This window comes from Labrus mixtus, chromosome 14 (genome assembly GCF_963584025.1).
Source record: "Labrus mixtus chromosome 14, fLabMix1.1, whole genome shotgun sequence".
In the NCBI taxonomy this organism is placed as follows: Eukaryota; Metazoa; Chordata; class Actinopteri; order Labriformes; family Labridae; genus Labrus; species Labrus mixtus.
Window position 1 is genome coordinate 13373249 of NC_083625.1, and position 27324 is coordinate 13400572.

The 27324-nt window shown below is 37.7% G+C and overlaps 2 protein-coding genes across 4 annotated transcripts in view; both read right to left on the reverse strand.

Moving 5' to 3' along the window:
- The window catches only part of aff4 (AF4/FMR2 family, member 4), a 34437-nt gene extending 14761 nt beyond the window's left edge, over nt 1-19676 (reverse strand). For 2 of the 3 annotated variants that reach the window (XM_061055157.1, XM_061055156.1), the window contains exons 1-2: nt 9318-9570; nt 3681-3813 (exon numbers count right to left, since the gene is read on the reverse strand). In XM_061055157.1, the coding sequence (XP_060911140.1) occupies nt 3681-3813; nt 9318-9334 (150 nt within the window). In that variant the 5' untranslated portion in view covers nt 9335-9570. Of the gene's footprint in view, nt 1-3680; nt 3814-9317; nt 9571-19377 lie in introns of those variants that run through there. The other variant, XM_061055158.1, reaches the window with a different exon arrangement.
- An 813-nt stretch (nt 19677-20489) lies between these two features.
- Nucleotides 20490-27237, reverse strand: zcchc10 (zinc finger, CCHC domain containing 10). The gene is made up of 4 exons (XM_061055159.1): nt 27147-27237; nt 25636-25797; nt 24394-24435; nt 20490-21268 (listed from the first exon to the last, which is right to left on the reverse strand). The coding sequence occupies exons 1-4, from the start codon at nt 27185-27187 to the stop codon at nt 21031-21033; spliced, it is 483 nt and encodes a 160-aa protein (XP_060911142.1). The 5' UTR covers nt 27188-27237; the 3' UTR covers nt 20490-21030.
- Between the last annotated feature and the right edge of the window lie 87 nt (nt 27238-27324).

Below are 27324 nucleotides of genomic sequence, written 5' to 3' on the forward strand. Positions count from 1 at the left end.
GGGAGAAAAATAACAACGGGGAAGAAAGGGGAATAAGTGAGAGAGAAATGAACAGAGAAGACAGGAGGGGGCAGAGAAAACAATCATTATGGGCACAAGATCAACACTTGGGTTAATTGCTTTCCATGAAAAACATTGAAAATGTAGGAAAAAAATCACTCAAAGAAACTCAAAATAAGTAAATTTTGCAAATTTTGCATATTGATACAGATTTATATCTTTAAAAGGAAACTAATTATATCCAAGTCTCTTGTGTCACCTGTTTTACATTTAAGATAATTGACTGAACATAGAGAAAATAATCGATTGAATAAAGACAGAAGCCTAATCTGCCTATCACACAGTCAGCTTGTTCAAACTCTGCCCACACCCATCTGTGAACACAGATAAGCGTCTACTACAGTTCCAACACAGTGGTTAATCAATCACTTCGAGGCTGCAGATTCAAGCCAACATGCTTGCAAGTAGCCCGTGACAGCAGTCTGTACAGAGTTTCCAGTTTCACATGCGACCTCAGACCTCTGTTTTGTTTGACAGATTCATTTAGAGTGTGGAGAAACTCAAGCCATGATCTTCAGCAGGAAATGTAACAAGCTTGGTCACAACATGATCTCTCCACTGCCTCCTGCTAGTCTGGCCTTGCTCCAATGTGTGTAGTTGGTCAAGATTTGCATGATATGCTTTTCTTATTTGGTAGTTTGGATTCATTTATTGCTAGTTTTACTGACATGCTTTAGAATGATTGTAAAGAGCCCTGTTGTGTCATAAATATGTCTACTTTTCTGAAAATACTGGACACATCTCTGCTCGCAAACCCCAAGCACTGCCTCGGAGCATCAGAGAAGAAGCACTGTTTTGTTTTTGACAAAACTACTTTATTCAGCATTTTACTGGGTGTAATTACTGGGTCTGTTTGTTTTGGAGAGGAGGACACCGGTCAGATAATTTGGCTCCCGTCCTTGTGAAGGATGAACACTGAAGGAATTCAAACCTAAAAAAGAGCTAACATGTTCAAAGACAGCTCAGCTGCTAGCCCCTCCTGAAAACCTGTCCACCAGAGACAGTGGTAAAGACACTCGTTCTTATTGTATATACCAGTTTGAATAACCAAATATCAAAAATATCAAGTTGAAATAATGGCCGCTAGATTCTTCTGAAGTCTTCTGTCATTGCTGACAACTTTTCAAAGTGGCTGTTTTCAAATTATATACACACAAATAAACGTAGTTTTTGATGATTTATAGAAAATGATTGGGATTTTTTTTCCTGCATCTGGCACAAACAGACTAAGACAAAGTGCTTGAGTTGAATCACAAAAAGCTGAACAGATTGTTCACCTCACTCATTGGAGTAAAGAGTGATTGCAACACCTTTAAGTTGTTGGCAGACTCAAAACCGGTGAGTTGTACATGCTGTGCTGCACGTTTGGAAACAAGCATAAAAGAACGACAAAGCATCACGTCTTAGATAATATCTTTGTAAATATAGTTTCATAAGGCCAGTTGTGTCAGCAGGAACTTTCTCAGGAATCTCGACAACAACTGACATGCTCTATCTTTTTCCTGACAAGAGGAACCCTGTGTACTCTTTGGGTCCTGCCCCATAAATTGCATTTCAGACAGCAGACAATCCAAGAGAAAGAAACACTGATTGTCACTCCTTCAAAACGTCCTCTCAACGCATCTTTGGGCAGGGGTGCAAAAATAACATACAAAGCTTTTAGTTTTTAAGCTTATATATTCTATATCTATAGCTGAGCTAGTTAGGTTATAGCTCTCCACAATTTGCCCTAGCAATCCTGCTAGAAGCCACCATGATTTTAATAAAAATGCATTTATACTGCAGCCATGTACTGTATCACAAAATAGATCAACATCAGATAAGAATTAAGTTCCTCTTCCATTACCAGACTGAAAAACAATATTGCTGTACTTAAATTTTCTACGGATACTTTTGTGCCCTTCATTTTTTGCAGCTGAGGTACGAGTGTGTAAACTCTGCACCATAAAAATGTTCCTGCTCTGCTGCTCTACATCTGGGAGGCCACAGCTGCAGCTGCCTGCACACATTGCCTTTTAATGCAGAACACAGTAAACTTACACTAAGTGAAGCATGACAGAGGCGGGGGGGAAAAAAGTCAACTGAAGCTTACATAAGGAGATGTGAGGAGAAGAAAGATACCAGTGCAGAAGAGCCAGCGACTCAAAGAAATATTTTTCAACATATGTTGATGCTAAAAGACATTTTACCACCTCAGTTTGCTTTGTAGTCGTTTCTGAAGAAAAAAATTGCCGCGTGCCTCTTCCATTTTTTGTGCAACAGGTCAAGGACTTCCTAAAAGTCAGCGTTCACTTTGTTGTGGTCCTAAACACACAGGCCTGCATGCATCGCTCACCTCTGGTAGCCTTTCTATTACCAACCTGTCAGGACACATTCCTCACTGCCTGTTTGATGGCTCGCTCAAGCTAAAGAGAGGAGCCACTTACCTCTGCTCAAATCTGGTTAGTGGCAAAGATTAGACCAGTGCGGAGAACTCAAATCCTCTCGACAATAACACTGACTGGGTGAGAGCTGGCTGGCCTACATATATTTGAGTCTGTTAACAGGAGGAGGAAGATACGTGAGGAAAGAGGGAAGAAACTGGCATGTTCTTTGTTGATCTTCTTTGCTTGCAAAACAAAAAAAAAATCTAACCAAAGACAGGTGTTGTCGATTCAACCACCTCTTAAAGTGCAGTAAAACTTTCATGATATAACTTAGGCCAAAACTGTTTAGAAAGCATTACATAGTGTTTTTAATGACTATGATTAACACAACCACATACTGTGCTGCGACCTTAGAGTGCATGTAAGATCAGCTTGATTAAAAGAAGGGCCATCATTGTCAGTACAACTTGTTCAGACACGTCACAAAAAAAAAACAGATCCAGATGAGTTTATAAATCCTGCTAAATAACAAAAGAGTAATTCATTCTAGTTAAAAAAAAAGAAAGAACAGGCAATGATGGAAGCCTGAATCAGATTTTTTTTGCCAGGTTCACACAGCTTTTTAGAGGTGACATTAAAGTGCTTTCAGGGTACTTCACGCGAGCATTTCCAGACTCTCAAAGCGTCTGTCTTTGAAGCATGAGATATACTCAATAGAATCCATTCATACCAATAGTGATAAATGGTTATTGTTTTCTTTGTTAAGTTGATCAGAATACAAAGGTTATTGTGTGGATGAAACACCTGATAATGTTGAAAATCAAGTATTCTATTAACAATATATGGTCAGATTCAAGCATATTCTAAAAAATGTAACCTAACTGTTATGAGTAAGAACTGCAATTCACAATTTCAACCCGTTTTTACAACAATGTTTTTTAGACCGAGGCTTTAAAAAAAAGGGATGAAAATGAAACAAATACAATCAAACAAATATTACAAAAAGCCTCCTTATACCTGCACGTAAAAAAAGACACCAAACCATTCAATTTTTGCCTTTTAAACTTGAAGCTAAACAAAGTGAACCAAGCCATGGAGAGATGTGAAGTCTCAAAAGAAATGTGTTGACAAAACTGTGTCAACATGATTGTTCCTTACTGTATGTGCAGTTCTCACTTTCTGTGGCATTACAAATTCCTCTAAACAGACTCATTGATTACATGTCAAGATTGAATGTGAGGTCAACAAACTAACCACTTTGTAGGGTTCAGGAAAGAGAGGGGAATTCGCTGGAAAGGCCTCTCCTCCTCCTCCCTGCTGGATTTCTTGATTTCTCCTTTCTCGTTCTTTCATTCGGAGCACATTCCGGTCCTCACGGTTCATGTTGCTAAAAACGCAAGCAGATGAAAAAAACAGGTCAACATATATGCATGCTGAGAAGAGACATATACACCGCTTCATCTCTACATGGATGGTCATAAATTGAAGAAGAAGGATTAAGAAATTCAGACTTCAGACAAACACACCATGACAGGTCAGTGAAATGTACCTAAAAACTTCCAACAGCCATGAAACTTCACGACACTCAGCCTTCAGTTATCCTTCCTGCTATGACTTCAGGGTTTGTAAATAAATACCAACCTGCTCAAGTTTCTAAGTGTTCACAACAGTCAGGCTGCCATCGTCTACTCTCTACTTTGAGTCCGTTTTTTGGTAGGCCACAAATTGGACTTGCATAAGCAAAAACCACACACGAAAACAGAGGGGAGCAGCAGAGATGAGATGACCAATGAGAGAAAGTCACCCCTAACAGGCTTAGGCCAGTCTAGACAACCTGAAGAAACCTACTTCAACTGCTAATAATCTACATGTGTGAGTCAACTATGCAAATTTTAAGCTGAAACAACTAGTTTTTGTTTTCATACAGAGACATTTTTCAATCGTTTTCAGGGCCAATAGCTCATCAAATCTATCACTCCAGCAGGTTTTAGACTAAAGGCATATTGTCCATCACACATATACACCTCATAAATAAATAATAAAAGTCCTCTCCGTGGTATGATAAAAGGTAACCTTGAAAAGAGAAAGTCCCTTACACTATTCTTGCTCAGCATCACCATTTATTAGAGAGAAAAAAATAACGGTTGTGTCCCTCTGGACCTTTGTCAACTACGCTCTCTTCCCATGACGTCCCACACGCTTTCAAACATTGTATGATAAAAGGTTAAAAATAACTTTAATTAGGTTTAGATACAAACCTCTTGTTGCTAAATTGTGGCCTGAAGCAATAACTTCTCACCTCTCTTCCCTCACTGTCTTTCTGAGCAAAATCCTTGTTGTGCATCACAAAAGTAGAGGGCAATGTGACTGATTGATTGATTGATTGATTGATTGATTGATCGATCGATCGATCATTGAGGATGGAGAACTTGTAAGTGAATGTAAGAGTTTGTATTAGACGGTAGTGTAACTTGTTGGTATAGAGGCTGCCTAAAACAGTGCATTTCACGAGGGGGCAATCCTTTTTCGCTACGGTAACAAATCAAATCAAGACAGCCAGATCTGCTTTATTTAACTTTTAAACCGATAATAATTTACAAAATGCACATCATGCCATAAAAATAACAACTCGAATTAAGAATATTGTAACTAGCCATTGGTATAAAAAATTAAATAAACCTTACTGGGGATTTATGAGACAGAATTTTGATCCTACACCTCTAAACCAAAGTTCTTATTTTGTAAACAGAGGAGTTACCCCCTCCTGAATGTTTTAAATGTAGCTTTAAAGCACCTCACCACTGAGGCTTCTTCTAGCTCTCTTACGGAGATCAGACCAGAAACATAAATTGAGTTACGTTAAAAAAAATACTGTGCACTACAGAGGATAAGACACTATCCTGTCCATGTTTTCAACATGCTCAGCCTGATGCCTTTTGGAATGGTAAAATACAGGTATGTGAAAAGGTGTGCTTTCATTGAGAACCACCACAATAAACCGTGACTACACAATAAAACGTGACTACAGTCTGTGGTTCATCAAAGTCCAAAAGCTTGAAGTATTGAAACAAGCAAATTTTCAGCCAGGCGTGTTTCCTCCCTGTTTGAGTTGACAGCCTCAGCTCTGTCAATGACAAGAATGACTGTAAGGCTGTTGACAAAGAGGGATTATGTAGTAGCCACCCTTACTCCTCCTAGATTCTAAACAAAGCATAGGAGGTTTTAAATCTTTACTTTGCATGTCAGAAAAGACTCAAGGACGCAGAATCGTAGTTGGTTGTGACAAGGAAGAAAACACACTGTACACTATTCACAGACAAATGATCAAAATAATAAAGCCACCAGTAATTTTGTAGGCTAAATCTTGGCAGCAATTGAATAAAACAAAGGTTTTTTCTTTTTGACAACTTTCAGCCAGTTATCTATAGGCTTACCAGTAAAATCTAAACTATAAAGTCCCTCTGCTTGTTTCACATCATCAACAACCCCACACGATGAATCATCACTCGTAACAGGCATCATGATTTACGCACCATAAACTAGACTACCTCATAGCAGATCTCAGGAGGACCATGACCAGGGTGAGCCATCTGATGCACAACATTAACACCCGGTTCATCAGAAGAGGAAAAAATAAAATAATCCAAACATCCATCATCAGCCTGCTGTTATCACCTCTGCACTTTATTTGACTTACAGAAAAGCTAAGAACCAACTTCAGGCTAAAACACAGACACTGATAAAGACAGTTCACAGTATTGTTTTTTTATTCATGCTTATCTCAACCTTTTCTGTATTTTATTCTTTACTTCTGTAACAATACAAATTCTCCTATTGTGGGACTTATAGAGGATATTTCTTGTCTTGTCTTGCCCTACACCCGATCATCCTTCTCACAATCAATTTACAACAGCACGAGCAGGAAACACATTTAACTCAACTTCAACAAAACAAAAATGTTTAACTTTTATTTTTGTTAATAATAACAGTTTTTAATGAAGGTAATTAAATGATGAGCCTTTTGTGTAAGTTAGGGCTGGGCCACTAAGGCGCTCGCAAGCACATCATGTTACTTTGTCCAGAAGCAGGAGGACAGAGGGTTCTGTTAATGGACAGAGGGGGGCAATAAGTGAAGGACTGGGACTCAACTTTAATCAGGGAAATGCCTTTTTCACAACTTCTCAAGGATTACAATCTTTCCTTCATCAATCTCGTCCCCTGTGACTAAAGCTATTTGCTGAGAGGGTCACTGTCTAGTTTATGTTTCATATTGAGACTGATAAATCCTAAAAACATATAAAGCAGAAGATAGTGTTCAAAGTTCCATCTGAACTAATCTGATCGGCGATATATTGTAATAAAAGCATTAATGGACCGTTTTTGAGACTCGCTCGTAAACAGACCGCTCAGTGCGCCACTCTCTCCAATGGTAAGAGTCAATGTAGCTCGCCCACTGACAAAAACTCTCCCTCCCTGCGCTGTAGATATAAACCAATAATGATCCATACAGATCACCAAAAAGAGGTGACTCTCTTAAAAAGAATGATAATCAATGTTATGAGAAATGGATGTATTGGTCAACACCATGCATGGAGTTTTTGCAATATATGAGCAGTTTCATTTCCGTGTGTCAATTTAAATATTACAATTCAGCAGGGGAATTTAGCTGTCTGTGTTGTAAATGTTTCAGTAAAATGTCTTTTAAAAAAGAAAATAGTATAAGAAAGGAAACAGTTGTAATTTATTGAAGTAAGAGTCTCAGCCAAAATTTGTATCCTGGCGCTGCATCTGAGACAAACCATACAGGAGAGTGTCAGTGTGATTATGTCAAAGACGAAAAAGGCCCACGGTTCAAACAGAGCAGATAGGTTGATAAGGACAGAGTTACAGATGCTCATGCTCTGCTGAAATAAAGCGTACATAAATAAGCTGGAAAGACTTTACCAAACTATTCAGCAACCGTTACATGATGCACGCTAGGCAAAACTGGGACGTTATTGTTCTGCCTTCAAATGGCCGCCTGTAACTTGCTCCACCAATCTAGTTAATTCTGTTTGTTGCTTTTTATTTTTCCATCAGGCTGACACCACAACAACAAATCCAAAGGTGTTTCATGGATTCCTATATTTTTGCCTTGAAAATAAACACGTCTACTATACAGTTAAGCTGGTTAGACAAATGATCAAAATGAAATGATCATGTGCCAAGGGCACATTAAGATTTCGGGTAGTTCTACAACTTTTACATGTAAATGAGCCTGTAGATCAAGTGGGGTTGAGAGTGTTAATGGGAAACAGTTAATGCAGTGCTAAATGATTAAAAACTGCTAGGCACAATAGTCTTTGTAAATACTGCTCCTACCAATTCTGCACCACTAATTGACCTGATCGGTTGGTTATTATCAGTTAAACAAGTGGTGGTAACACCCTGCCATACTGTAGCAATGCAAAGAACAAAAGCAAACTGGAGGCTTTTGGTTTCAACGATACTGGAGCTCATATTTAGGGCTACGCAAGAAAACATTTTATTGTACTTTCTTGTCTTAATTGACAAGATAATCAGTGTGTTTCACAAATCTTTTGTATTTAAACAAAAATGCTAAACATAGGCTCCGACTCCGATGTTGTTTTTCAAGGATCTCTTTAAGAAAATTAACGTAGTGATCATGTCTTCCAGTAGCTAGTCACAAGGGTTCCTTTTTACAAAAAAATCTCCGGAGTTTTTCAGAAATGTTTTTCATACATTTCCGTATGTGTGAAAAGGGTTATTGTCATGTGACAACACACGATAACTGTTGACAATGCTGTAAGCTGAAACTGCAAGAGTGGCTTAGAATCACAAAAGACAAAATAGGTTAAGGAGGGTATGTATTTACAGAGACAAAATAATCTTGATGCAAGTCAGAAAGTCAGTCCAACAAGCAGCTCATGATGTCCCCTGCTGCAGCCCTAATTCTCCCAAGTAGGTTAATGACAGAAGCCACACAGAAACTCACTTTCAAGTAGAATAATCGTTTTTTATGTAAACCCAGGTATTAGATAGATAGATACTTTATTGATCCCGAAGGAAATTCAAAGCATCCAGTAGCAGGTTACAAAGACGTACATGACATGAAACATTTGTTACAAAATGAGTTATTATTAGGGGATTTCCTTTACCTGTTAAGTTCATGTTGGGTTTTTTTAAATTCTACAAGCAGGACCATAGTTTCCTGTCTGAACAAAAAGCCATCAACATCTAAATGAAAACGAAACACCTCTGCATATTTTTCTTATTAGAATAAGGAACTAGTCAGAATCAGCTGTATTGGCCAGGTATGCTTAAACACACAAGGAATTTTACTTTGGTAGTCAAGTGCTTGATTTCCATAACAGACCAAGACAAGCAGCCTTCATTATTACTTTTTCCATTTAAAATGAGCAGGAATTGAAACAAACATAGAAATGTAAGGTGGCATATTATTTTGAAACAAGCAGACAAAACCTTAAATGCACACCTCCTGTTACACAACATGAGTTTGAAAAAACATTTACCATTATCAAAGTGGGTTGGCCTGCTAGGTTTAATGTATCCATTGTACAGTGTGCCAGACAGAAAAGGTCAAAGTCTGAAGAGTTGAGAAGGCAGTTCACTCTGTATCTAATTTAATCAGCTCATCTGACGCTTTTTAACTCGCAAAATTACAGCAGGCCTTGTCTTGATAACATATTTAATATAAAAGGAAGAACTGATGGTCATCTGAAAATACAGATATTGGCTTTTAGAAAGTCATCATGTTAGGCCATCCAAAACATTGTTTACAACTTAGTGAATATGAAGTTAGGTGCGTTATTCTGCCCCAAAACCAGGAGAAACAAGTAAAGCAGCCAACTAGCCATGCAATTCTCTTACCCTGACTGAGAGGCCATGGCCCCAACCACTGAAACATTGGAAGGAGGAGGGAGGAGGGCTCAGATCTCACAGGGATTCAAAAGTTGTTCTCGTCATGTCTTGTTAGCCTAAATTTCAAACGCAAACCTCCTTAGACGAAGACAACCTGTACTTTTTCCCCCTGTTAATCTGTCTCTCAATAGTCCTGCGTGAAAAAGTGTAAGTACAGTTTCTTTGCTTGACTCGAAAGGTAACAGTGTATTTCCTTGGAGTGGAGACAAATCTGACTCAGTAAGGGGAGGGGACTGCTCGTGCTTGGGAGATACCATGTCGGACATAGCAGGGGTGGTCACATGCGAGCTAAAGTCTGGGGAAGCAGCAGCTTTTTTTTTTTTGTTTGTGTTGTGTTTGTAAGATAGAGATTCAGCACACCTCCTGTCCAAAGAGGGCCTGACTTCACGTCAAGTTCTACACATTGTCAGCACTTTGGGCCAATTTGAATTTTTCAATTATGAAGAAAACTACCTGGCATAGAGTTGAGGAGACTTTATAGATAAGTTAATTAAGTGTATGATTATGTGAACAAAAAGGGAACTGGTACAAACAAATTGCTCAAGTCCACACCAAAGCATAGTGACGCCTGTAAAGATTGCAAAAGACTAATAAATCTTAAAATGTCCCGAACTAATAACACCTTTATGGAATATAATCATAGAAGACTGATGCCCAGAGAAGTGAGGATTCAAAGACTTAATGCTGTTTTTCCTCTTTGGTTTTACTTGAAGTTTCAGTTTCAAGCTATGATAAAGTAAGAAATGAATGAGCATTGTGAGTTCAGCTTTACAGCTCTATTAATTTACACAACAGCATTTAAAGGGGCCATTTGGGAGAACATCTACAGGGAAGAACACAACACAGAGAATCTCCCCTTTCTCCGATAATGGAACAGCCCATTTCCTCCCATATAAGGACATGTTATTTTACACCATGGGACCTCTCCTTTGCGTGATGTCACTGCCCTGAGTAAGACCTGGCCAATCAGGGATCATTATTCCATCAACAACCTCCCTCTCTTTCCCCACTATGCCCTGAGCACAGGGCTCAGCACCCGTGCAGCCCCTTTAAAGAGACAGCGTCAAGTTTCCAGTAGGCCGGTTGTAATATTACAGGACAGAGTTTTCATCAGCCAAATATGATGACACATGCTGACAAAGGTGTTATCATAGCATGTTGCAAGTTATAAAAAAAAAAAACTTACATCATCATCATGCCATGTTACCTCTGGATACTCTCGATGTTTCTTATGTCTAGCGCTGATTCAAAGTTTTCATTTCCTCTCATCACCTCTAAATCTTGCTTAGTGACTCTCTTGTGCATGTTGGTATTATCAGCACCTTTGCTTTTTGTGGTGCAATTTGTACAAATGAAGTACTAAATTAAAAACATTCATCTTGTTTTAGTAGACATGTGTGTTTGGGTCAGAGAATCCACTTCAGGAGAAATAGAGTTCTGATTGCGCTGGATCATTTCATAATCTTTATGATGTGCTGTGTGTGTGGTAGTGGCGCCCTTTGGGGGATAATGCAATGTGTGAAATCCAGGGAAAAAAGTCCAAACTTGGGAAACTCCCTTTGACTCAGTTCACAGCCATAGTCTGTATTGTGACACTTGGAGATATGTAGTTTGTAAATGGAATTTAACAAACGACAGCACAAAATTTCAAAGGCCACGTCTCTCTGATCAAGACCTTTTAGAGTACTTTCGTAAATGGTTATGTGTAATGTTTCAATCTAATATTAAATCAAATATACAGTTTATTGCTTTTTAATACTTTACTACTGTTGCCTGTTAAAGTATTAACTTACACTGAGTGCTCAGTTATTTGAAGAACATTGTTTATTCATTTTTGTATACAGACAGTCAACTGTTCTTAGTTTATCTAATCAATAACAGAGCTCATTAAGAAGAAGCTTAAACAGATTTATGACATACTTTGCAATAAAATCTTATACCATGAATAGCTCAAGTTTAAAAGCTTGATGCTGAAGAAATGGTGATAAATTGAACTAGTTTTGATTTTAGAAATGAGAGGAAATCCTAATTTCTTGATAATATTAGATGGCTAAAAATAAAACCAGATTTATTTATTCATTTTTGCCTATTACTGAAATCTTTTATGGTTTCCTGCCTTCAACGTAGAAATGTAGACACAATTGAGTATCAGAACAACACGCCCTCAGTTATGGGTACAGATGGGCAGCCAGCACCACCACCCCTGGTGCTTTTGAAGCAAACCTGCTGACAGCAGGAATTCCAGAGGGAGGGTACATTCAAATGGTACAAACCTGCCTCATATAAGCAGCTGTTTAGGGGCCATCAAAACCATATGTAGCTGAGAGAAGAACTGTTTGACACGACCAGAATACAAGGATTAATGAAATGCAATTCTAATCAACTCTGCATCACACAATCATATGAAAAATACAAGTGGATGGATAAAGAATACCAAACTACTGTGAAATTGATTAATCTACGACAGTGAATGAAGAGGCTTTGAGGGGAGACGTGGCTTTAGGGTCTGGGAAATAGGGAAGATAATTTTTCTGCGTTTGTATCACCATTTAGACTCAACAGACAATTCTTAAACTAATTAGATTAATTTAAAAAAATAATGATTAGCTGCGGCCTGAAGTGGCAATATAGAGAACATTCTTTAAAATTGAAAGAAAAAGAAAAAAGAAACAGGTCAAAAACAAGACTGTGCTAGAGACGATGCCTACATTTATGTCAAAATTAGGATGAAGTCTGAGTTTTCTATATTCTTGGTTTCCATTCCCAGTATAAAAAGATGAACTCAAATATTTCCTGATGGCTTTAGACTAGGTCCAATTAACATATCAAAACAAGCCACTAAATCTTGATTGGCATGTTCTCCAAACAACTGCTCACATCCTTTCATTCAGGAAGGTTTGAAGCATTTCATCTGACTCACTGCCTGGAATGCCTCCACTCAGCAGGAGTGCTTTATGTGAGGCAGAAGAGCACTGGAAGCATTTACCAATCAGGGCAGTACACAGTGCTGTGACTGTTTAGCATTAACAAAAACTAATTAATGATATATTAAAGCAAGTGTGAGGACTTTCTAACTGGTTATAAAACAGCCTCAGTTACATACTGACGTCTTGATATAGCTTACATAAGAAAAGGTGTGTGTCAATTGGAAGATTAGCTTTACTCTTTTAATGCATTTTAGGCAGGTCTGATTCCCTGTGAAATCAGATCAAATGGTTTAGGGCATGTCAACCTGCGTATATTTCAATATTTAGCCATAGTTTTCTAGTTTTGTCCAAAAATGCCTCCAAAATCTTCAGAAAATAAAAGAGTGTCAAATAAGTTTACCAACATTTTGATATTGATATCCACCAAATCTTTCTGCGAGATAAAAGGCATTATTCTCAGTTAACAAAAATGTCTCACCTCTTAGGATGACAGTATGACCTGGATTACAGTGTGAAGCTACATTGAATTTACCTCAAGACACATTTCCATTTCATAACAAAACAAAACCTTAATAGCTTTAAGTTTACACGCAGGTCAGTATAGCAAACTCTGATAAAGAGCATTCATACATTTAAGATTACTACTGGTGAAAGGTTATGCAAATATTGGTGAGATAAAAAACAAGCTTTTTAAGTGAAATGATCGCTTCCAGCTTTGACACAAAACACAATGTTCATAGTAATTGTTTCCACCTCACGGTCAACATGAAACAATCTCCAAAGAACCTGCGTCACTCAAGCTCCTAAATGTGCAATCCAAGCTTGTCATGGGTGTTTACTTTCTTTGTGCAAGACTCTCTTCAGCCATATCTATACTTGACTAGACTGAACTTACAATCACTCCCTCGGCTTTAGGTCAATACTGATTCACTGTATTAGAGCGCATGTAAAAAAACATGTTAGTTATATGTGAAAATCTCAGGAAGATTTCAGACACAAAATAATAATTTACCAATAAGTCATTTAAGGATAACTCATCTGTCAGGGGGTGGTAGTAGTTTACATTTTGCAAAAGTGAATTTCCCATGCTACTTAAAGCATAAACTAGTTACTGTGGTTTGAAGTTTGCTTGCCTGTTTGTTAAAAAAACAGCAGGGATAAGAGCAGAAACAAGTGTGAGAAGTGTCTCTCTTTGATTTTGATTATACTGCAAAAATGGCCCTTTGTGAAATGTTTAAATAAAGCTCTAAATTATACGTTAACTGATAATTGATCATTCACTTAGCTGTTCAGTATATGGCTTAAAACGCAGATCCCTAACAGATCAGACAGAAAACTAACAGTTGTCTTGTATAAGCTCTGTTATATTGAGCCTTCTAACAGCTTATAGCTAAATATATATTAAGACTGTTTAGCTGCGTTAAACATTTCTCTCAGTCAGAAGTATACTACTAGCTGGTAACACGACTTAACTATTTCTTGATCTGGTCATTTTAACTTCTGATATAGCATTAACAAATAAATGTATTGGAAATACAGTTACTGTACACAAGGTATAGTAAATAGCAACATCCAGCATCATAGAACTAGTTTTTGTGAAATGAGTAGAGGACCTAACCTTATCCTCAATAGATTAAATACATTATCACAAAACACATCACTCTACTGAAGTGCATAGACATTTCCTTACAGCTCAACTTTTTATGACAAGAGGACTCTTACGATGTCTCCAACCATACGTATGGAGTTAGTGGTATTTCTGAACCGTCTGCGTCATGTTCTGTACACACATCAGTCACAATCTTCCTACTCAGAGAGCACTCACGGTTTAATATGACTCTGAAATAACTTCCTGCCTAAAAATAGAAACATACTAACCTATAGCCTACCACTCTGAAGCTCTAAATAAACATTTGCTCTCCCTACTAAGCAGGTACTTCGATACATGATGCTGTCTGTATTGATTGAAGACATCCCCTGATCAAAGATTCATTTTTATAGCTCAAGATTTGCAATATTAACCTCTTAAAAGTATGTATTATATAGATCAATAACTTGTACCTCTCATTTTACTCTTCTCAATCCATATCACCAGGGATTTCACTTTCAAAAAGTAACGGCTGTGTTAGACGGCCGTCAAGTCACTTAACTTGGACTGGCTAGTTCTCTGCTGTTGTTTAAAACTGTTTGGACTTTAAAGTTGGGACTCGCTTTTCCTGTAAATTTGAGAAGTCTGCACTTGAGATCAATACAATCGGAGAACGATGCCGGTCTGCCTGCCTCAACCCCGCCCATGGTGCTCTGATTGTGTGTGCGGGGAGGACCATAATTTGTCTCTGTTAACTTAACAGAAACTCCAGACTGCAGTAAATTGCATAAAATTAATTGATAGACTTGAAAGTTCTACAGATCAACAGACTGCATGATCAAATATTCCATTGTTGTTCTTATTATTCATTTAATATGTAGCACCCTCACATTTAAAAAAACAAAACAAGGATAAAAAAAAGCTGTTTTTACCACAAATACCAGAAGCTGGGGCAGAGAGAGAAAGTCAGACAGGTAAGAGTTCATACACAAATACAGTCGGTCAACATTCCTGTGGTCATGTACACAGCTTGACCTTTAAGAGTGTTTTACAGGTCTAGGGATATGTGAAATACATCTTACACTAACCATCTCATAAAATTTTACTTGCGGTTCCACCTTAAAGTGAAGATTTAAATAAATCGTTATAAGATTTAAAATGAGGTCTAATCAAACAAGAATAGGGATTGTTTTAAGAGGCTGGGTGGTCACAGAGTGGGCTAATATGCACAAGAGGTCTAATCCTCCTTTGCAATATTTCACTAATGTTTGGGATTAGGTTAGAAAACTTCATAAAATGTTTTATGATAAATTATATGATAGAATAGTGGCATTGAAATTTTGAAAGAAGCCCCGAATTTGGTTTTATGGCCCCAATTTTTCTTCTGTGGGGCACTCCCCCAGACCTTCCTTACTTTTTCTCACTGCCGACGACTTCATGTTTGTTTATCACTTTCTGTGATTTTACTCTTTTCTTTTAAACGGCCAGACATCTACACTGTTCTAAAAAGAAAATGTTATGGTAAGGATTTCATTTTTGCTATGTATCACAAACATTATTGCTGCAACAGACTCAGTGATATTCTCCAAACCAATTTTCAAGAGCAGTTTCTCACAGCCCGGATGTATGCCAGATCTGTGAAATGAAATGGCATTAATGAGTTCACCTCCACTGAACTAGCTATCCACGAGAGAGCTTAACTCACATCCTTCAGAACAAAGGCTAGAGAAGAACAGATGCATGAGGTCAGGACACAGTGAGTGGCATATTTTTCTGCTGTGTGAGCAAACGTACAGAGGGGTAAAAAAAAAAAAAAAAAAAAAAAAAAGGAGCTGCTGATGTCTGATTAGATTGGTGCTAATTAAACTGGCAGACTCTGGAAGAGGCTTCAAACAACTTACTTTTTGACAAGCTTCTCTTTGTAGAAGAAATTACATTTGATTGTAAAGTTACAGACCTCTGCTAAGTACACAATTAGCTCGTTTCTTCACCCCAAAGAAAGAGCTAATTGTAATGATTATTTAATGACTTCTAGTCTTAATACTCTAGTCTTTACTTTGTAAAAGTATACTACTAATCCTGTATGGATATGATATGATTGCTATCATTGCTTTATAAACGATCCTGAAGGGTTCCTAAGGAGTCCAAAGAGCAACAGATGTTATAAAGTAAGTAAGATATACCCAACGCGAGAAATACATTAAAAAAGCTGACTGATGTTGCATTATCCACTAATCAAACACTGTCATCACATTATTATTCACTAGTAGTCGATTCTGCATTGATGCTTTAAAGCCATGGTATTTGGAAGTCATGACATCCATGATGGCTGAGTGCTTTGAAAACTAAACAATATGTAAGGGCGAATTAACTATGGTATTTGATCAGATACATAGACTCTGTGATTAATATTGGAACAACTCTAAAAGTTTAAATGTAAAGCATTAAGAAAATCTGTGTTGTGCAGTTACTTGTTGTTGCTGCACGGTCTAAAAGTAGGTATGGTTCATTTCTAAACATCCAGCCAGTAAAACCACCGTGTGCTTCAACAGCAATCTCCAATAGGTGTGTGTCCAACCCCAGAAAAACACACACGCCCAATCCCCTGTCTGTAACGGACAAACAAGAGACCATAATAACATCTCAAAAGAACATCTGCGTGTCCTTTTCTTGGCTTCAGCGGAAACTTTTACATTAAAGCCACAGAGCAAAACCTAAACAGGAAGTGAAGAGGATTTCACACTGCGCTGCGTCACAGGGAGCAAGACGGAACCGACTTTTAACTGCCGTGACACACTGACCACATACGTGCGAACTGCTTTTTGATTTACTAGGAATTTAAGATACATTTCAAATACATTGTTTACTTCGATATCAAGGGGAAAAAATTATGATAATCCAAAAATGTAAAGTATGCGGTGGTAATCTTTTCCTTACCTAACATGACTGTTCAGCACCTTCATTTAAAACAGCAGCATGCAACATGGTCAGCTGCTGCTTAAACAATTAACAATCACCTGATGTATCTGTCACCTCTTCAATTACTCAAAATAAAAAAAGACTGTTTTTAGTATTTGTAGTAGTAGAATTATGACATTGGTCTTTGGCCATAGCCTCAGTCTTCATTAATCACTCTCAACATCTTCAAGTATTTCAATAAAAGTTCTTCACGAAGTTGTTATGTTACCTTTCATTATCTGACAAAGGCACAATGCATTAAAATGTTCTTAATGCAATATGAGGCAATGAATGTACATTTTATTGAGTTAGATTTCCTTCCATGTTTGAAAATTATGGGAAAAAAACTCAAACTGTGAAACATAAACATAAGTCGAGAAACCAATTTGATACAGACTTGGACAGTTAAATTGATGTTGTGTGACGATGGGGCTGATCCTGGGGTCGTCTTTTCATCCTGTAGGTTTTCATCTAATAACACTACAACATCATCTAACTGTACTCAGCATTAATGTTTAACTCCTGATCAGTTTGTTGCTGCTTTGAAAGGTTTACACTTTAATTGTGATTCCCATCATGGAGTTATGTAAATGTATTTATTGATTACTTTTTGTCATACAAAGTTAGGGCAGCAATGTTCATTTAAATCCCAATGTTTCCAGTCACATAAATGAATGACTGAATGATTCCAGCCTCTCCCACGGTAAGGGCATTCAGTTTTTGGATTACATACTTGTATTGAACTGTTACAAGTCCGATGTGGGCCAAAAGCCCGGTATGAAGAATGACACAGTCGCATTCCTTCTATACAGTTTTCACTGATTATACAACAGACTGAAATTAAAACTGATGTCCCCCTATAACCTGTTTAAGAAAACAAAACCACAAGGATATAGACTCTATATTCATTTACTGTAATTTTTTAATGTCGGTTTAATGTTGGTCATCGTAGACAAAACTATTTAAAACACGTAGAGCAGAAGTTCCTTTGTTTGCAATTTTGACTGACAACATTTACAGTTTTACGATTTACTAATTTACTAATGCAAGTAGAACAACTCTGCATGTTTCACGGTTAAAATGCTGAGTAGGACTAAGCTTGAATCCAATAGTATATTCAGGAATATATTTTCAATTATCTATCATTTCAAATGTGAATGCCCCTTTTCTGGTTTAAAAGCAAAACAAACTGCGACTGGTGTCAGGAGACGTGTTTTTCTCATTTCATTTCATTTCAACATAAAAGCAATAACCTCATTCCTATATAAGTCCTCTTGAAAATAAAACACTCCTCTATCCTCACGTCCATGCACCCTGTACAGCATAAACAACTGCACCCACAACTCAAACAGCCTAAAACTCCATCTATCAGCTGACTTCAAAGGTTGTGCCACCACACACAGCTACCTGCCATAAATGAGTTCATGACCTTAAGCCTCCCCCACCATGATGTGTTACACAAAAATAAACAAGTTTGTAGCTCTGTCTTCGCGTCCATATGTCACACCTATCCAGGTAAACATGTATATAGATATTGCATGTAATTGTAATAAACCTATCTGTTTAAAATAACTCTGGACTTATGATGCATTTTCTGGCCCTTCCCCCATCTGTAGCACGTAAAATGGCTTCCTAGAAAAGCATATCAGCTGTCCTTTTTTCTACAGACACAAACTGTTGTGTTGCTTGTGTGCAAAACAGGAATTTAAAAAGTTATAAAAAGATGTTGATTTATTCGGCTAGTTGAATGGAAAGTAGTGGAGCATAAGTTAGACGGGATAAGGTGCAAAGGCTGACATCAAACCAAAAGTTTCTGCTGGTCACCGCGACAAAAACTGACCACTGTTTATCGGCCAATGATTTATCTTAATAGTGTTGTTTATGGTGAGAAAACTACAAGTAAGGACAACCATTTTTGTCCTTAACTTTTTCTTTAAGAGTTTTTTTTTTTTTTTTACGAAGCTAATAAACTGGATAAACAAACTACGCGCAGCTTCGGTTTCTCGTTTCATCCTTGAATATAATCCAATTATCTCCCTCGGATAACACACATTGTTAACAGTTGGTAAACTTGTGCAGGTAAGCTGTCTTAAGTCATAGTTAAACAGAGAAAACACAAACATTAAACGTCATGACCTCGTAGTCAACAATATGTACCAAAACAAGATAACTATCACCCCGATGTTTCCTCTTACTTTTCGCGAACGGAAAGCCACAGCAAAGAAGAAACACATTATCATTTCATCTAGCAATGTTTGACGACACCCAAACTCCAAAATTCACTGCAAGGTCTACCCTTTTAGCAGGTGGCTAACACGCTAACTACCTATAGGAATACCTGCATCTTTACTTTAGCATTACGTTAGCTCGCCAAGTCAGCTAGTGGCGATTTGAGGCTAAGTTAGCGGCTAGCTAGCAGTGAATCAATTGAATTTTTTTAATGAAATTTAAATTAACATTCACTCAAAATGTCAGACAACAGCTGAGTACAGTTAATATATTAAAAAACACATTTGATGATAGTCAGCATCCTTACCTCTCGTCTTCTTTTTAGGCCCAAACCATCCTAGCTATTGGAAAGCTCTTTTCTCTTTGTCTTTTCCACTTACACGCAAAATGGACCCAACAAAACGCAATAACAGCTAAAATACTAAAACCAATGGTTGGTCTCCATTTTTTTCCTTAACACGCAACTTGCACATCGAGCGGGAAACGGACTTAGTTCATTTTGTCTCTCGTTCATTTTGTTATTCCTAAACAGAAGTGTCTGATAGGTAAGGCTGCTAGCTAAGTTAAGTAGCCAGCAGGTACCTCAGACAGGACTGGATGCATGTATGGCAGCAAAGCGGTGCTGCCTTCATGGGCTGTCGGAAATATCTCGAATCAACCACCTTTCCAAGTAAACACTGTGGGGAAGTAGAAGCAATGTTTTTAAACGTAACAAAGAAGGTTGATGGCTTTTGAAGCACTACCATTTTTTTTTTAAATACCACAGATATTACGAGATGTGTACCTTTTTCTACAGACACAAACTGTTGTGTTGCTTGTGTGCAAAATAGGAATTTAAAGTTATAAAAGATGTTGATTTATTCGGCTAGTTGAATCGAAAGTAGTGGAGCACAAGTTAGACGATTTTATGAGATGTGTACAGGTTTAAGTTTAAAGAATATATAAATCTATATATTCGGACAGCTTACCGGGTCCATAATACGGAAGTTGAGTCAAATTGGGCGAACTATTACATTGTTTACTGACTAGCTACAGTTACAGCAAGGCTACTTTTAATGATGTTGGTGATTCCTAAATGTTGTGAACGCCACATTTCAGTGACGCACAGGATGCTAGACCTGACGTTCAGGACGGATATCACCGTGAGCGTCTGATCGTTCCTTGATGTTGATGATTTATACGTGATATGAATAAAATTTCTGAAACCTAATTGAAAATGTCAAATTTTGGCTATTAACAATCAAGTATGTAAATTAAATGGAAAATAAATCACATCGATTAATGCTAATTCTGGTTGCTAACCACTGTTTAAAGCTATCATTTCTAATAGAAAATTAAGGTTGCTCCTTATTTGCGCCCCCTGGTGGATTGAAGAAACAAATATCTAAGCACTTGAGGTTACTCAAACATCCAGGAAACTTAAAAACAGGAACCAGTTTATTTCAAAGTGAAGCAGTGAAACAACTTAAAACCAGCAGCACAATCCTCTAATCTGAAACTAATGCACGTTTTTTTACAAACAAAAAGTGTATTCTGTATTCTTTAATAATGTCTCATATAGGTGTTTTTTCATTACTACATAGGTGCTGCTTTATTCTGATTTTTAACTAAACAGATCAAGTTTTACTAAAAAATATACTTTAGTACAAAATAACTAAATGAACATGAATATGCACATTAGTTTGAAATGTATATCTTTAGTAGATCTACAAACTTGAGAATATATCACATTAATAAAAGGTAAAGAATTACATCCTGGAAACATTGCATAACAAAAACCTTTTCTAATCACTATTTTTTAAGACTGTACATACGTTATTCAACTGTAGGATTCGCAGCCCAAAAAGTGTCCTGTCCCTTCACATCCAACCAAGTATGATGTGTTTAATAGAAAACAACTTGTGAACAGCTAAAATAACCTCAGGATGACACAAGGAAAAAAAAAATCCAACACATTTATTTATTTCTTCTTTTTCTTCTTCTTTGGAGGTCCTTGATCTGAATCGCTGCTGCTTCCTGAGTCGGAGCTGTTGGAGGACGAGGAGGAGGAGGAGGAAGAGGAGGAAGAGCTGTCATCGTCGCTGTCACTGCTGCTGTCGCTGTCATCTGAAGAGGAGCTGGAGGAGTCGCTGCTGTCTGTTGATGAGTCACTTGAGGAGCCGTCTGAATCACTGCTGCTGTCAGCGGAATCTTTAACCCTGAGAGCAAGTGGCAGAGCACAGGAAAATACACAATGTTAAAAAAAAACTGTGTGATAGTAATAAGTTGTCGCAGTTTCTTTAACTATCACTGTTCCAGTAACAGTGATAGTTAAAGAAACTGTTGTAGCAGAGCAGATGAGTCAAAAAAAATTATTCAATGATTTTGCTCATTTCTTCAGTAACACGTACATGCCCTGTTTAACCGCTTTGAAAGTGAAACGATACCTTCACTGATGGCAAACCTACCATGTTTCTGTCCAGCTTTTTGAATTGAAATAGAAAAAAGGTCAAACTAAGGACAATACCTGCACATGTGCTCTTTACCTTTAGATCTTATATAGACCTGTTCAGTTACACAAAATTAATTTGGTGTTTTATGAGGGCTGCGACACCTTGAAGCTTCCCCAGCGTCTGATACATATCTCTACTGAAGGCACATTCCCCTCCAAAAAACCCAACAAATATCACTCTGTGTCACTCTAAAACAGACACTCAACTACATGTTTACTCTGGAGCCAAATGATATACACATATTCAACTACAGCAGTCAACATTTAGCAGTCTGATAACAGCCGGAATAAAAGGGATGGAGTATCTAACCCAATTCAGACAACCCATTCAAGGTGTGATAATTACGTCTGTAGGACCTATAATGTGTATTTTTACCTCTGTTGATTATTTGTTATGTTTTGCACCTTATACGAGTTTGATATATTTTCTGATATTCTGCAGTGGCCGTGGTTTTACCATATTTTTACCTGCATTTGTGTCTTGGGAGGCTAGACAAAGAGGGTGACTGGGTTTGAATATTTTCTGTTGACAGTCATCGGCATCCTTATCGTCATCTTTTGGACTTTTTGTTTAGAATTATTTTTCACTCTTCACTCTGAAATCAACTAATTTATCTGGACTTTGAATTTTAATTAGCTACAATGGAGTCAGAGGTACAGGCCCACTTAGTCTCTGTGCGGCATTCTTCAATCTTAGCCGCCACATTAACGTCCCTGTGATGTTTCACCTTCAATATGAATGTCACATGTGTATGTGAAGCTTCTGCTGTGCCGTGCTCTCTAGCGCTTCCGCAACACCGCAAGGAAATAGCCCTATTCAGACCGCCGTTTCAAGGCGCCACATTAACGTCCCTGTGAGGTCTCGCCTTTAATATGAATGTTGCAGAGGTGTAATGGGGGTCAAAGAGATCCCCCCTCTGTACCATCTTTTTAGGTAATAACAGACGCGAGATGGGATCCCTTGAGCCAGTGGGGGAGAGCAACGATGTGTGTGTGCATTTCTGACTGTGCGTGCATGTGGAGCACCCACTGTGTCATACTCTCTCGCGCTTCAGCAACGCTGTAAGACAACGCTGTAAGACAACACTGTAGGACAACACTGTAGGACAACGCTGTAAGACAACGCTGTAAGACAATGTGAATTCACAGACTAGATAGAAAAAAAACCCTTCACACATCCACTAGTATTGAAACGTTTCCAATAAATGTTTGTTTGTGAGTTAGACAGTGTGCAGGAGTTTACATTTAAATTCACAGACTAGGGCACCAATATTCTGTCATGTAAAAAGAAATAAGAATGTCTGAGGGTGCAATGCCGGCAGAGATTTGTTATGACGCTTGAACAAAATTGCAGCATGAAAAAGGCTACAGACTGTGACACCAATATAACGCCATTGCGGAATTAATACAAATTACAGTACGTGTAGATTGAACGAAAAGCCCTTTGGCTCTTTGCACCACACTTTTTTGCCCCAAAGGGAGTTCAAGTCAATGAGATGAACGCCAACAACCTAAGAGCAAATTTTACAATGCAGTTTAGACTGTTCTTGACAACCAGCGGTTAAAAGAGAATGTTAAGAGACCTTTTAATAAAAGAATGATAACAGTAAAATAAAATGAGAGAGAGACACTAAAATGGTAAAGCCTCCAAATCAAACTTATATCCGATTCATTTGGAGGTGGGGGAAAAAAAGGGAAAGGAGAGAGAAAGTTTTTGTGTGACCCAGATGTGATTTACAAACTCATCAACCATAATCTCTTCTTAAAAAGCTAAATTCTGAGCAAAATGAATTATACCTCAATAATATATAATTTAGAAAATCAATAGACATTAAACATGACCCGTTTCAAGAGTGTACAATCTAATTATTCCCCTCAGGGATTATCAAATCATCCACTAGAGGGAGCTGTGACATCATACCTCCATCAACACTGTTCCAGGACAGGCTTTGAAACATGAGAGGGGCAGTAAAGCTGCAAAGGATGTCATCTACTGTCCCCAAACAGAGAAGAGACACAACCACCACACCCCCTAACACAATACCCCCCTGACATCATCCCCTGAGGAGATTATGACACAAATCCAAACTTAAATTCCCGCGACTACAACTCTCACGGGACTTTCATGCAACAGCTCACATGAATGAGCCAAACAAACTGAAGTACTATCAGTGAACGGGAATGGATTAAAATATCCTAGAAAATAAACATTCAGTCTGGTTTCATCCAAACTAATGGCTAAAGCTGGTTTTATAAATGTTAGCTGCACCAAAACTACAACAGCAACCGGAGCTAGTTATTCACAAAAGACATGTGAAGGCTTTTCATGTCCAGGTTCAGTTTTCAACTTCTTTACTCCTGTGTAGAAGTATGAAAACTGAATTACAGGGGGGGACAGGGCCTTCTCCATTGCAGCTCCCACCCTCTGGAACTCTCTCCCTAAAAATATCAGAGACTCCCCCACACTCAATTCTTACAAGAAATCCCTAAAACTCACCTTTTCATCACCGCCTACAACCACTGACTCTCATCCTCTTCCCTCCACTCTACTTCTTTGTTGTATTGTTCTCTTAGTTTTTGCTTTGTTTTTTGTTGTTTCCTGTCAAAGCGTCTTTAAGTATTTAGAAAAGCGCTATATAAATCAAATTTATTATTAATTACTTGAAAATGTACAAGTGAAATTAAGCGTTTTATTTGTATCAAAATAAGGTGGTTACTACAAGGTCCAATTTGTTGAGGATTAAGAATGTTTCAGTACATTATACTTGAAGTGTATAACTTCCAGTAACATCCAGCACCGACAAATTATCTTTTAATATACATCGTACTTACTTCTTTTTGATTTTCTTCTCACTGGAGCCTTCATTTCCTGGTCTGCAAAGAGAGAACAGCTTTAGTAACAAGAAGCTAAGCTTGAATCTGCCTGGAGGCTAGAAAGACATTTGTGTTGTAGTAGCTGCTGTTTTTATTCTTTAAATACAGTATGACAGGTCATCATGAAAAAAAAATCACAACGTTTTGTAATACTGATATTTCCTTGAAGATTTCAATAATTGATGAAACCCACAGAACATTTCCTGGGAGCTGCATGTCCACACTGTGCAGAACGCTGGTTTTAGGTCTATTAAAGGGGAATATAAATGTGCACTTAGGTGGCTGTTTTTATCATCACGTCCTCTAGATGGCGATAAAAAAGCAAAGCACTGTCCCCTGTTAGTGGGTCAGTTTATGTACAGTTAATAGTTTATATGTATATTTACTCATCTGTGTGTGTCTCTTTCTGAGCACTAATGTGGCTCAATTTGACCCAAACACTTGAGTATCAGTAATAAACCAGTGAGGGATTTTACTCATGTACAGTCGGAACAGCATTTCAACCCCAACCCCTTCTCTCATGAGCCAAATGCCCTGACCAACTGAGACCACAATGAAACTCAAGTGAGCTTGTTGATTTTCTCCTTTGAGGCTTTAAAACAAAATTGAGAAAACCAGCTTCTCCTTTTTAAGAGTTTTCTGACTAGTGGCCCCATTATATAGCCACGTAGCCACTATGGATGAGATAAAAAAAAAAAAAAAAGATGTGCAGCTGGAAAATCTACAACAAGTTGGACTCCAGTCTTCCTCCAAAAGTAACATCACAGGAAAGAAACTAACTAAAGTCATAACCTTTCACCAACTCATACATTGGTAAATAGCAGAAAAATTACTGGGTTTTCATGCAACCACAGTAGTGCAAGTAAAAATAAAAATAAATTAAACTGTCTACAAATTGTGCTAAATTCCACATAACTTGTAGACAGGTATATTCTGCGGCTGTAAATACATTTAAACATGTCACATTTGCTCAGTTAATATTATTGAAGATTCAAGAGTTTTATTTGTCACATGCTCATACAGCTGCTCAGTGAAATGTCATGATTAGGCTTAGGGTATAATGAAGTCACTTAAAGTGGTTTTAAAGTCACCATCTGACCATCTATATAGCACTGCAAATGTATGTTTCAATCTGAATCTTATTACATCAAAAAACCTGCCTTCTTGGTATGTCGTATTGTGCTGTTGATGTAAACATACCCAGTGATGCTGAGAGGTTTGTTTTCATTCTCCTTGAGTTTCTTTTTCATCTCAACCGTTCGTGACGGTCTATGCACATATTTCCGCTTCCCACTGCATTCGTAGGTCCAGTGTCCCATCTCCAAACACTTCTGGCAGCGCACATGTTGTTTGTTTGCCTCCCTGTGAGCAAAGAAAGGTGAGAACTGAATGAGGACAAACACCGACAGTCACTCGTTAAAAAAAATCACATCATCACAGTTGTGGTTACTCTTCCCCTTTCAGTTAAGAGTAATTCAATTGTGAAGAATCTGTATAGTCTCTGTAGCCTGGGAAATGTTTGGAAAATAAGAAGACGCTTGTTAAATATTTCAAATCAAACATACAGTATTTTTCACCCTACAAGTATATGCAAAGAGTTTGTACACCAAGCTGACATGAAAAATCAAAAAAAGACAAGCAAATCCCTCAGTGGGTGCTGGATCCATCCAACACGAGTAGGTCAAGGAAAGCAAACAATAGCCTCAAACAACAAGAAGCTTCCTTTTGAAGGATTTATCAATAAGTGGCGTTTCAAGCCAACTAGACGACCTCATACACCACGCTTAAAAACATGGAAGCAGAACATAATGTTTCTTTTTCAATTCGTCTGAAATGTCTATTATTGTTTGGATGGGGTTTGTGTCTTAACTGCAATCTTGTACGTTCATTCTGCTTTATTGTTTTCTCAAGTAAATGAAATCTTAAACTCAATTGTATACCAAAGTCATGACCCCACACAGGTAAAGAGGTAATAATGGACGAAAAGTGTCGAAAAAAATGTAAATTCTGGTTGATGTTTTTTGTTTTGGATTTTTTTTTTTTTTTTTAAATCAGAAAATCGAAAAAAGACCAAGTACTTTGAGTTTTCTGTTGTATCTTTCATCACTAGAAGAACACCGATTTACACAAGTCTGCGATTATTCTGAACCATACCTATATTATCTGGAAACTTCTTCCAGTGAGGGAATGGGCCTACTGTGAAACAATTAACAAATGTAATTTATCATGTTGCATTGAAACTGCGATAGGCTATTTACCTTATAGACTCTAGATTATCGTGAATGTAGCTAAATATTCATGTGACGAATATTTGAGAGAAGATTTTTAAGCTGGCCTGAAAGAAGACACGCTTAGTTAACGCTCCTGCTGCCTGTTCCTACTGCTCATATTTTATATTTATGTGGTGTTGTTATTATTTTTCTGGGATTAATTTAAGTCTCACCTTGTATCTAACAATCTACTTTATCAGCAACAAGCTCCTAGAGTACATAAAGATAAACCAGAACGACATCTTTCTAAAAGTAGGTCTGTATCGTTGAGACAGATGGCGACGCATTTGTACTTCCATAAAGACTTAAAAGGTTCATGATTTACGTCTTATTAATACACGAACCTCGAAGGGCTCGAAGCCACTTCTTTTATAAATGCTACTTCATTGCCTAAACGTCGAAAATGTGCCGTATTTATGACGATATATAGATGATACTCACGCTTGCCTCCTTGCTATTATCCTGTGCATGGGAGTCGCCATGTTGCAAGTTACTTTTTCTTCTTCCTTGTAATTCAATAAGTACGTTTTACCGTCTTAACGCAACCAGTGCCCTCTACCGTCAATCATGAACTACTGCATCTGTGTGTCTCACCATCTCACCCGGCATCAGCGCTCTG